Source organism: Bombus affinis, chromosome 4 (genome assembly GCF_024516045.1).
Source record: "Bombus affinis isolate iyBomAffi1 chromosome 4, iyBomAffi1.2, whole genome shotgun sequence".
Lineage (NCBI taxonomy): Eukaryota > Metazoa > Arthropoda > Insecta > Hymenoptera > Apidae > Bombus > Bombus affinis.
This window is the reverse complement of record NC_066347.1, coordinates 18,127,862-18,141,135: the sequence shown is the minus strand read 5'-3', so window position 1 is coordinate 18,141,135 and position 13,274 is coordinate 18,127,862. Positions and strand designations below refer to the sequence as shown.

The following is a 13,274-nucleotide window of genomic DNA, read 5'->3' as shown; positions in this document are numbered from 1 at the left end:
TTAATCATATTGTTCTTATCTCCTAGGGGCATAACAATCCATTTTTATATTGTGTTAAAGCTAAATTTCTATTAGATTGTCGCAAAATTTTCTTTCGTTTTATAAAGAAATGATAGATACACAACATTTTTTGTTTTATGTTATTTTATATTAAATTGGAGAAAGGTGGATCGCACATAATTCAATAAAATAATATAAAGCAAAAAATATCGTACATCTATCATTTCTTTATAAAACGAAAGAAACTTTTCGAACAACCTAATATTTCTCTCCAACGACACTTCTACGATGTTAAAATATTTGATAAAAATATTTGATAAAAATATTAAGAAATTCTAATATTGATTTAAACCTATCGATTTATTTACTTTTCGCTGCCAGAAATTGTTAATTATGATTTCCACTTAAAAGCGTATTTCGTATTATGAGGATAAATGATCAAATTCATCTCTAATATACACGTTAGAGAGTCATTTATAGCTGCAATCCTGTTTACCGCTCATATTCCTGGAACTCGATAATTCACTAGGCGATTGCTTTAACCGTGCAGAATACATCCATAAATAATTAATCGCTATTAATATTCCATCGACTTTTGAAAATCCCTGATGTGATCTATTTCACGTGATGAGAATACGTGTAAAGTGAGGTTATTGCTTGATTATCTTTAGTCGAATAAATCGAGTGATTCAAATTATAATGCGGAAGAAAGTCAAAACTATGTATATTATTTTTTTCAATTTTTATGTATCATTTTATGTATCATTTGACGGAAGGAAATTTGGTAAGTAAGGTTCACCTTTTTTAATGTCAATGATTTTGAGATATGTTATTAAGCTCCAAATTCTAAGCAATCTTCTATATATATAACATACGTATAATAGCCAAAGTTCAACTCCCAAGTATACGCAAAGCTTTTATTTTCAATTTATGCGATACCACTATGTTTCATGAATTTATTTGCTAACGGTATTGAAACAAATAACAAGCAGAGGACGAACTATCCGTGAACTGTTTTGCCAACGAGTACGCTTCCAATATTTTCTGTTTGAGAAAACACACTTGTTGCTGTTGCAACTCCAAATATTTTTACAGCCGACGCTTTTGCCATGAATCATCGGCTAACATATAAAATAAAGAAAAGCCATAGTTGATTGTAATGGAAATTTAGAAAACCTCAAACTCGATATAGAAGGGAAAAATAAAGGAAAGGAAGGGAGAGATAATTGGAAGCTTGGGGCCAGGTTTAATTCACTGAAACCGGGCTGCTTGTGTCATCACGAAACAGAATTGCCAGTACGTCATTTCTGTGCTCCCGTCCTCGTAAAAACGGTTTCACTCGTTAAGAAAAAACGAATAGGCGGTGAAGAGAGAAAAAAGCAGACAGAGAGCGCTTTTAAAAAGCTGACGAAGCGTGCGTTGCCACAACGAGACACACAGTGCTATTTGTCGTTTTAAATTGCGCCGCAACTTGTTTTTGAGATCTTTGCTAGAGACACGTGAAAACACGTTGGAAGTATATTTCTTGTTTTTGTGGAATTTAGCTGGAAAATGAAAAATAACGTAAAACATGTACTTACGACTTACAGAGTAATCGAATGTATACACTATAATAACCAGCGATTTAAGACTTTAAAAGATCGAAAGAAAAGAAAAGAAAAGAAGAAAGATAATATGTTGTGGCAGTCTAACTCGATCTAAGGAAATAGAGAGGGAGGGGGGGGGGCAAAGCTTGTTAATCTGGAAAGAATACAAGCATCAATTTCAAGCACTTATAGGGAATCAAGCGGGCTTGTTAAGGTCGTAAGTTGGACAATTATCCCGTGTTAGGTTCAATCAGCTTAGTCTTACACAAAATTGATCTAATCATGTGAAAACAAATGTATTCTGATTTTTGTCGCAGATATTTCTGGTCTACGCATTCCAGTGCCCGCACTACTGACATTAAAACACCTGATTTTCCCATTTACTACAGCGACAAATTTCTTGATCCTTCACAATCATGAAGGACTTGTCTGCGACAATACCTGCAATGATCATCTATGTGCAGGCTATTTTCATCACTATCTTCCCGTTAGGGGCTGGTAAGTTGATACTGATTAATTATACCATCGAAATTCTATATAATGGCTACAAAAAATATTTGCATCATTACCCTCATTTCCTAACGAAGCGCGTTTTTTTACCAAGTTTTATATTTCATTTCATAGTATCAAATCCCTGTGGTTACACGAAAGTATTAAATGATAGGAAACTTGATATACACGAATTTAATTAATTAATAAATTAGTCGATATACAGCCATTATTATTTCATGTGAAATATTATAACGTCAAAAACTTAACGTTCTTGTACGTACAGTATTAATCACAAATTGTAAGAATGTTTACTGATAAGCAAAATAGATAATATGGAAAACGCAGACCTATGGAAAGAGAATTCCTGACATTAGACAGGAATACGGGATTGCACGAAATATTTTATGGTATGTCTAACATGGAGAATATATGCGGCGAAGTACGAAAAATTCATCCTGAGATATGTATACGACCTACGCGGTACGGGACGTGTTATAAATGGTTTCCGCCACTCAGCCGTATTTGAATTTGTGAACACGATCGAACAAATGACGCGACAATTATTAATTGCCGTCTCTGCCTTAGTAACGATTCGCGTTGGAACGAGGTCGAATCGTTCCGATTCCACGCGCGATTAACAAATAATTACAGTGGACATCAATTACTTGGATGACCTTCGTCATTTCAGCTTAAAACGATTAATTTGATCAAACCAACCAATTATTTCAGTTAATACAATCTGCACTTTAAATTCGCACGTCTTGTGTATACACACCGGGCCAGAGAAAAGTTTTCATTCGTTCGAGTAGAACCTTCGTAGTCCTTGAGGACGCGTGTCGCTTCTCGTGCACCTAAAGTTTCGCTCAAATTAACCGATTTATTTGAATTCGAGCGAGTGAAAACCTCTTTGTCACCGTGAGTTTGTTACTTAATTGATACTTTTAGATGCCCTTTGCTTTCAATCTCTTACATCCATTCTTAATTAGTCAAGTCGTTTGACTTTTGACAAGTATTTTGAAACCATTTTACTAACACGAACCTACTTTTTTACTTGAGATTATCCGCTATTTTTATTCAAATGTATATGTACGTATATACACTTTTGAATTTTAAACGAACCTTCTATTATACCTATATCCTTTAAGTGCCGTTTCAAGTTTCAAGAGACTTTAACTCGGATAGCTCGACTTGGAGTTCTAACGTATACTGTGAAGCACACTTGCGAAGTAAAACAGCAAACACGATATAAAAACTTTTTCCCCATGTAAGAAATCGAATAACCTATTTCAACGGTGCTTTAATCTCATCGATGAAGCATCGATGCAACGAAGAAGCATCGTGATAGCCGCAATGCGGATCCGTTGAACAAAAATTTCCTGGTACGGTCGTTTTCGTAATGTTATTAACCGTTTTAGTGTCGGATGTTTCAAGACTCCGTATCGGTTTGTGCTATGCAGCGCGATAGCGCTTCGTTTATTTATTTGCCAGGAGTACCGATCGATGCGATCGCGCAGCCCTTTTTCATCCTGTTTTTTTCATCGAAATATACCGTTCGACGTGCTCGCGCTTCATTTCATCGGTTATACTGGAAGCGTTACAACAAACGTTTGCGTGATAACATTCTATAATGCAGGATTTGGTTTTCCGATTCAAGAGGTAATTTTTTATATTGGTTTTTTTTTTTTTTTTTATTTGGTTTATGATTATTTGAAAAACAAGTAATTACGAGAGGAAACTCTGATATGACTCGCGACGAGCACGCTTGAGCGCGTTGCGAATTAATGATCGTGACCATACATCGTGGCACAATTTACCACGGTACGCGAATAGAGCGATCACGCTGCGTGGCGTTAAAACGGTTAGCGTAACTGCGCGTACGATTGTCGAGTGGCAAAGATATTGACGCTGGTAATCGTTTTCAGTGGCTTTAGGAGAAGATTGTACTGATTTCGAAGGAAAAGCTGTCTCGCATGGAATGACGTATGTGCCGGGACCATCGGTTTGCAACCTCTGCGTCTGCTATCATATGGAGCCAAAATGGTGCCAGGCTATGTTCTGTTCACCTCCTTTTGTAAGTATATGCTCATTCTAAGAGCAACCAGCTTAACACAACCATGAGAAACTAAAGTACACCGTTAACGCTTGCATGCTGGTCGTTAAAACACATGCTGCGCGAATAGGGTACACAGCGATTCATTTAACTCGCCTTGAATTAGTTTTAGAAAGACAAACATGGACAGGGATAATTTTTGTCACGAGCCGTTTAATTTATTCGTTCATTAGAACGAATTAATTTACACCTGCTGAGATCGCGATTGATGTGACAAATTCGAAATCTTGTTCCATATAAATATTTTTAAACAAGCACGTCGTAAGCTTTGTATATTTTTTAATCGCAACGAAACTGTTCAGAGAAATGCTGAAATTATTAATTAGAAAAGGAGATTTCTACGCATCGTTGTAAAAGTGTCAGGGAAAATATTCGTGAAACAGTTACGTTGTTACAAGTTCTACAAGAAGAAATATTGAAAATCAGGTTCCACTTATTCCGTTGCACGTGTAAAAGGTATCTTGCGTTCGCGCAAAAAATCTCTGAAGGATACATGCTTTATAATAATTGGAGTGTCGAAGTTGTTACGCGGATCGGCGTACACGTACCTTTTAATGAAACTAGGTTACTCATTCGTTATTCGTTCCTAATTTTCAGCTTCACGATTTTTACGCAATAAAATTTTATACATCAGTTCGGTTTATAAATGATTCAATTCAAATTTAACAGAATTAAAGTTGAAATAATCATTTGTACTTCATTAAAAGGTTCTTTCAGCATCTCGTTTTAATATTTTTATTGGTAATATTTTGTTAATCGTTATATTTAAATGGAGTTTTTCAAAGGAGAGACATTTTAAGGTAGGAAATGGACATACATTTATAATAAGAATTCAGAAGAAAGAATATTTCATACAGAAAGAATTATTCCGTATGTATAAATAACTACGCTATGAATTTTATATGTATCGGATATTCCTTCTGGTTAATGTATCTGATGTTTTTTCACGCGAGGTAGCGTATATTTGCATCTATATGTCTCTTCGTTTCTCAGTAGTAAAACTTAGCATTCATGCGGCTGATAAGTAGTTACGCATTGACAACGAGAAACATAAAATGAGTAAGAAGCATGAGACATTCTATAAGAAAAATAAAGTTGTTTTTATCTTTCATTGCATATTCGTCAGAATATTGTTAATAAATATTTAATTTAAGATTTCAGTTGAAATAAATACATAGGATTAGACATTTATTTATATATGTATCTATGAACGCATTTGACATAAAATTTTGATAACGACTAAAATTATATATTCTGATATTAAATTAATTTAATGAGAATAAAAAACTAACTTTTTTAAACAAGATTTTGTATAAAGTTATATTTATTAGGAAAAGTTCGTTCATCCCTTTATAATATCATAGGATTAGACTCATAGCTGTGTAAATCATTTCATGGAATAGTATATGTGTGCCTGTGTGTTCTAAGTTTTTATCATAAAAATGCTAAATGTACTAGGAGATGTTTTTAAAAATTCATAAATTTTTCTTCATCAAACATATCAATCGTTATATTGAATAGTTAATTATCTTTTATTTGTTTCGAGCTGCACATTGATTGAGACATTCGTGTTGGTTATAATTGCGAATTTAACGCAGTTAAACGAAGTTGTTTGAATCCCTTGCGAGCATGTAAATATATCGTCGAATTAATAGGTCAATTACTTGAGGTTGGAATTGAATGAAAGGGAAAGGTGGAGGAGAAGTCTTGCGTTTGAATGCGGGACACTTTTAAAGCCCACAGTTCGCTGAAATTGCCAGAGAATTCAATTAAATGGCGAATTAAACCATTGAACTGAATCTGTTTCCAATCGCGAGCTTAGAAGTTCTATCCTTTGAATTTTTATATCAGTCAACTTTCTTTTTGTACGTACGGTAACGAATATAATTCATGAATTAATGAAGTATGTAATTGGATGAAAGTTCTTCTTCCTGGATTCAGTTTAGACTAAGAAAAATTATATAATAACGAAATTATCAACTTAAAATTGATAGAGTGTATAGCTTCTTTTTTTTTTTTTTTTTTTTTTTTTTGCGTGAGGAGGGGAAAATGCTGTTACGCATACCCAGTGATGCGGATCACTGGGTTATGTGGGACTCGGGCGGATGTTGTTGCCATACCCACTAAAAACCCCTCCTCCTTTTTCCTTTGCTTTGAGGACAGACAACCCCGGTAAAACCTGTCGGCAGTCATCAGGTTGTCCTTTCATGCCCCGTTGTATCTTCTTCTTCGGGCAGTTATTCTGTATATTCTGTATTGCTCTCGTCATCTTCTCAGCTAGTTCGGAATACTGGGCTGATCTCCTTCTGTGGTTCTTTGTTGTCTTGTATCTCTGCCTTCACTGCTCCGAGTAGTTGTTGTTGCTCTCGTTCTCCTCCTTGCCTCCTTCAAGGCCTTCGTTGTCACCCTCCTGTGAGACATGACGGTCTTGCGAAATTGCCTGAATTTATCCCAGCTCTCGTTCTTGGCGGTCACCGTGGCGATCAGATTGTCCACGTCTATCTTCTCGCCAAGAGCGTTCTCCAGCTCAATCCTTCTGTCCGTTCACTTCGGGCACGTGAAGAGGGCGTGCTCTGCATCGTCGTTAGGGTCTCCACAGTCGAGACAGTTGCTGTCGCTGCTCTTGCCAATCCTCTTTCTATAGACACCAAAACTCCTGTAGAGGTGGCCGTGTGTGCGTTATATATTTATTGGACGTGCGTGATAGTTGTAGTAGTTGGGCCTGGTCCGCTGTAGATGTCGCTGCCGTCGTCCGACACTAGTTAGTGTCGAGTGGTGGTATTTGGCTTGTCGAGTGCCGCCACACTCCCATGCCCGGTTAACAGCTGCATGGTGTGATGATCGATGTCCATCTTCTTTTTGGTAAATAGCAGCGCACTCGGTATTAATTTCCTTGCGCCTCCAGTTCCTCCTTCAGCTCGTTGCCGTCATCCGCGCCGATCCTGGTCTTATGGATCTTGTTCCTCTCGTAAGTCTCTCCGAGCATCTTTATCTTTATGTAGATCGGGAGATTCCCGGTCAACGTGCAAAGTGCCGCGTGGGAGACGGTACGCTATGCCGTCGTTGTTATGCACAGGGCCGTTCGTTGTGCCCGTTTCAGCTTCTTCCTGTTCTTATCGGTATTCGCTAAGCTAATTCTTCTTTCTGAACCCATACTGCCTCCGATGGAACGGGTCCGTTCCGATGCATCTCTCGATGATCTTCTTAAAGCATTTTTCCCAGATCTTGCTCATGGCTGGGAGTATGCTTATCGGCCGGTACGCGATCCTTTCCCGGCTTCCTTAGCAGTATTACTCTGGCCGTCTTCCAGCAGTCTGGTTCCAGCTTGCTTCCAGCTCCTGCTTCCAGCAGTCCAGGAGTCTTCCATCGACTCCTGCAGCCTTCTTGGTGTTCATTCTTCCGGCGGCATCGACGACATCGCCTTCGCCGATGACGACGCTGAAGCTGATGCCTTCTTCTTCTTCGGTCTCTGCCTCTTCGCGGCCCTCGTAATGGGAGGGTCCGTGTCCCATGGTGAATAGCCTCTGTAGGACTGCTTCCACCATGTCGATCGGCATGTCGTTGCTTGATTTCTTGCTTTTGCATCTCTTCATGACTGTGCGATAGGGTTTGCCTTCTTGCTTTTCTGTATGGATGGAAACGCGTTCGAAAAGTAGAACGGAGTAATTAGCGATGCACGATCCCAGGCTGTTGAATATTTTTCCATCGGGAGAAGTCAGGTCGGGCGATACAAGATTTATATGCTCGTTCTGCCAGTTATTTCAACGTCTGTTACGCGATAGAAAATGAACATAAATGAATAATAAATGTATTACAGCCATAAAGATTGCTTGATGTACGCCACCGTTTTTCCCCTATTTCTCCGATACAATTTTCCTTTTTTTTTTTTTTGCGAAACATTTTACTAATCGCGAGAAATTGTATTGCCGCCTGGTACGTATTCGAATTATCCTCAATTATTCTCGGTTGTTTCCGTTTCCTTTGGATTTACATAAGTACTCGTTTGATGTACGTGCAGAGTGAGATAATAACTATTAACAGCTATAAAATAAGAAGCGAAAATACGTTGAAACTCGACTTCTAGATTCGCGAGACTTTGCAGAGCTTCGAAACTCTCGTGTTTCAAACCTAATAAAAAGTTGTAGAGGGAGAATTACATTGCGAGATCTGTTAAGGAAAATCGTATCGTTGTAATAGGATTATTTCAGCGAGGGAAATTCCGTGTTGCGTGTAACGCGTTGCAAAGCCATGAGCTTTCTTTCGGGTTAATATACATAATCGCCTTATCGAACTTTCCATCTCACACGTGAATTTTGCATTTCAATCTTCTTACTTGCAGTCCAGTCCAGTCCAGTTTAGTGTGACTAAGCTAAATGTTTTATAGAGAGACGTACAACTGTATGAAGGGGAGATCAATAAATTGGGTTATCTTTAAATCACTGACAATTATTTCATCGACACGATTTCACCGGCAGCGAATTCACCGGCAATGTCTATCAAAGTTTATTTACCGATACACCGAGTGAAATCACCACAATCATTTCACCAATATTCTCCTTTGTCGATAATTATCATGCTTGCCACTACATGTTATCGTTGATTATATGTCTTTATTTACACATTCGTTTACGCGCATAACGAGATAAACGAAGAAACGAAAATGATATGTTGTCATGATGTATTGTTAAATTACTAATTAACACGAGTTATATATCTACCTACATGAAAGCTTCTAAATATCAATTATAATTCATGAAAGCACACAAGCTATTTTGCTATACACAAATAGAATTATAAGGAAATGTTACGTGCTAATGATTTAACGAAATCTATTCCTCTGTACATTTGACATTTCTGTATTATTACTTGTGTACTTTCTGCTCTTGTTTACGTCATCGGAAGTAAAAATACGTTAAGCGAATCAGCTGATCTATTTGAGCGATTCAATGGCTCGGTCTTCTCTTATGCGACTACCAAGTAGAAGATAAGTTCTTCTAGATAAGTTATATAACATTTTATAACATCCAAATTAACTATTTTTTTTCTTTTTCTCTTTCTTTTTCTTTTTCTTTCTCTTTTTCTTTTTTTTCCTTTTTCTATTTCTTTTTTTTTCTTTCTCTTTCTCTTTTTTTCCCCCTTTCTCTTTTTCTTTTTTTTTTTTTTACCTGGGGGAAATCCGCTCGGACACGAAGCCACTTCTTAAGTGGCGTGGTAGTGAACATCCAAATTAACTGGGGCACTAATTAGCTGAAGCTTCTAGTCAAACCAGGTATCAGTCTTTGTACGCAAAGGCATTCATTACAATCGTTTAAAGTTTGAAGAAACACCGTTACAAATTCGTGATATAAGAGAAAGCGATTCAAAACTCGGATTCATTTGTTGGAACGACGCCGTGGGCAAAAGTACACAATGGAAAACTTTCTTCCAAGACCAATTGATAGCGCTGACGTAATTAAAATGTGACGATATTGCCAGCGACGTTTCTCCAAATAGACGACTAACTTATTTACGAATTGCCGTAACACGATTGCCGCTGGTAATACGGTTAGTAATCAGTTTATTGAATTTTCGCTTGACGTGACATCGTCGAGTTCCTAGAGAGATTCTTCTCCCTTGTAAAACTATGTTTCTGCAACGACTGTATTTGTTGAATTGCCGTTCGTGAACAAGTCCTTCTCTTTATTACGTGTAATAGATTCTTCTTTTTAAGTTTTAATTTACATTGGTAATTTTCTATAATTTATTACTCGAATATGGTAATTTTTTCTTTTGTTTGCTGTAAAGTTTGCTTTTTCTACAATTATTTTACTACAAAACCCATCAAAAACATGATGTATGTATGTATATATACTCTCAAATATTATCGGTTTATTCTCAAGCTATAGTTCAATTTCGGAAATTGCCAATTAAAATCATAAAAAAAAAAAAAAAAAAAAGCACACACAGAAAGTTCGTTAAAATATGCGATTTTCCAATCAAGATATAGTATTTATTCGAGTAATATAGATTACAGTAGCGATGGTGACGACAACGATGAATGGACTGATTCTTCGTGCGAAAATAGATTGGAAGCGCAGAACGATGCATTGTTTCAGGGAATATCGATTTTCAAGCATGGTTTTAAAGTACGTGTGCGCGTGACTAGATTTGTTAATTAATGCCGCACCCAGATTTTCAATATATAAATGTGACACCTACATATGTTTAAGCTTAAAACAATTGGACTAACAATTTCGTTAAATTTAAATCAATATTTATCTTTTTAAACGCAACAATATTTTTAATGACAACTTCACGTGTAAATCGAGTGCATACATATTCGATCGTTCTTGAAAACCTGATTCTCTGCGAAGAGAAAAAATCCTTGAATAAAGATTTGATCTACGTTTTATATGCTACGTTTTACATCCACCTCTTTTCAGATATACCTCTCTATTTAAAATCATAGATCGTCACACTCTATAGGTATTTCCTTGAAAAGGTTAAAGTCGTTCTGTATAAAACCCAATTCAAAGGGGAAGGAAATTCTGCGAAAAATTCTTTCAGATTTGCCTATGTTTGAGCTCGAATCAAAGCAATCCTGTAGAATAGGATAGGATGATTCTGTATTATTCCTTGTGTACTTTCTGTTCCTGTTATTTACAATAGGATGATTATGCGTTTAACTTCTCATAGAATCTCTCTGATTCCGTATGATATCATCAATGTTTTTGAAATATGTTATTGGTGTCGTAACGTCAACCGTTTTCAGTGCAAATTCAATTTTGAATCGCAATTTCCATGTTTGCGTGGCAAAAGCGTAAAATCGATAACGCACGCAAACATGTCTTCTTTGCTAATGGCGTACTATAAATATAAATATTTGAATAAATATTGCGAATTTCATATTGCTAAAAGATTTATACTATTTGTTCGTAAATAATCGTCGGATCTATATTTAAGTTGAAACTGCTGATGAAATTTTGTTTCATAGCACAAATTATTCTTCCCGAAATGTACGTTTAGTGTTATAATATATTTGACCAATGGTTCTCAAATACTAGTTTTGCAAAAGCAATGGTTGAATTGGAGCAATTCTTTTTTCTTTCATTCTTTGAATGACCTGGATTTTCGAGTAGTCTAGTGACGATTGATCCGTACAATTAATCGATTTCTTTTTATTACAGAGCTGCAAGAAATTCCGCATTGGACGCCGCTGTTGCGAGTTCCAATGCCTGGATGAGGTTGACAATGGGTATTGGTCGGGATCTGATGTGGTCATTGTCAATGGTTCAGCTAGACTTGAAAAACATAGTGTATTGTGGATGCTGGGCTTAGTGATAGTAATTGTAATATTTTAATTTCTCAATAAAAATTCCGATGGCGCCGTTGACAAAATTCGTACCTTATAAACATCGACGATTAGCTTCAGCCATCGGGAAAAGAAGTAGTGTATGTATGTAGTGTGTTAACGAAGTAGTAAAAAGTAGTGTAAAAGAAGTAGTGTATGTATGTAGTGTGTTAACGAAGAATCATTTGTAACTGAATAATTATACCTCGAGAAGATTATACCTGAGTAATTATATTTATTCTTATTTTCTTCCCCTTTATTTCATTTGAATAGATTTTTGTATTCAAAGAGCGAGGTATGGTTATATCAGACGGGTTAATTTGTTTTTACATATGTCAAAAGAATGAAAGGAGATGACGATGAATCGGTGACAGGTAGAAAATTGTAATCTGTTGTATTTCCATGGTACTGTAGTTGATTATATTTTGTTCAATATTATTCATATTCTATCATGTAATTTTGGAATATATATACATATACATATATGAAAATATAGTGGTATACTTATCCCCTAATCTTTATGATTTCTATGAAACTTTTATGATTTATTGTCACTTGTATGAAGTATGGAAATATAAAAAATTGATAAAATTATTAATAATATTTACAAAGAAAAAGTGAGCTGTTGGATATACAGGGTGGTTGGTAACTGGTAAAAAAAAGAAGTCGAAAATATACAAATTTTTCATTTGTTTTCGAGAAAATCGACTTTGAATTTTCGCTCGGTACGCGTGCACTTTATCACGTTTCGTTATAACGGATTTTATTGTAGATTGTTTGTTTCGATTGACGTTATGTTGATAAACCCTTCCAATATGTTGCACGCGTTGCACGCGTTGCACGCATACCGATCAAAAATTCAAAGTCGATTTTCTCGAAAATAAAGTCTCGAACGAAAAATTTTTATTCTATATTTTCGACTTCTTTTTTCGAGTAGAATCACCAATTTTCCGCTTGTACTATCAATTACCAACCAGCCTGTATGACAAAATTCTATTTTAGACACGAAACTCGCCACGAGTGGCTATTTTCTTTACGAAATTAAACGAATTTAATAAATGAAATGGCAAGGAAGGAACTACAAGTGACCGTCAAACTATTTTTATGCTTGAAAAGTAATTCGCAAAGTAATATAAAATAATACTACTGATTTGTGTCTCTTTTAGAATTTTTTCTTAATCTCTTGTTTTTTCCCTTCAAATTTATTATTTATTATTTATTCGGTGTCACGAAAACCGATTAAATATTAAATATCTTAAATATAGATTGAAATGAAAGCTTGTCATTTCTCGTTCAGTTGTCACTTCAAAGTTGTTAGTTCAAAGGTTCTCGTACATCATAAAGCAAGGGATCAAATCTTTAACTTATTAGAAATTAAATCTTTTATTGTAATTGCGAAAATTATGAAAGTACCAAGCGAAACAAGTAGGGAACATGAACTGCTCAACGAACCAAAGAACGGCTCAGTGACAAAATTAATAAAGTAAGGATCACAAATATTACAACATTACACTCTTACATCACATAATAGTTCTCTATACAAAAGATGTATAGCGAATCGACTTTTCACAACGATAAGAATCAACAGAACCAATTAAGACCAGGCGAAACTCTCATAAGACAACAATATCAGAGGGATCAAATCAGCGATTTTAATCTATGTTACAAATTATAGTTATCAAGAAAAATTGCTCTTTTCACGAAAATTATGCTGATGACACACTCACAATGCATTTTATATTTGGTAGTCGGATGT

General features: G+C 35.8%; 1 protein-coding gene across 5 annotated transcripts in view; it reads left to right on the top strand.

The window, feature by feature from the left end:
* Window positions 1-13,274, top strand: part of LOC126915253 (integral membrane protein DGCR2/IDD-like) — an 83,114-nt gene that overhangs the window by 33,215 nt on the left and 36,625 nt on the right. The window contains exons 2-4 of one of the 5 annotated variants that reach the window (XM_050719745.1): window positions 1,904-2,084; window positions 4,001-4,149; window positions 11,355-11,956. The exons of the other annotated variants lie outside the window; for them this stretch is intronic. Of the exons in view, the coding sequence (XP_050575702.1) occupies window positions 2,003-2,084; window positions 4,001-4,149; window positions 11,355-11,528 (405 nt within the window). The 5' untranslated portion in view covers window positions 1,904-2,002 and the 3' untranslated portion in view covers window positions 11,529-11,956. Of the gene's footprint in view, window positions 1-1,903; window positions 2,085-4,000; window positions 4,150-11,354; window positions 11,957-13,274 lie in introns of those variants that run through there. 5 annotated transcript variants of the gene reach the window in all.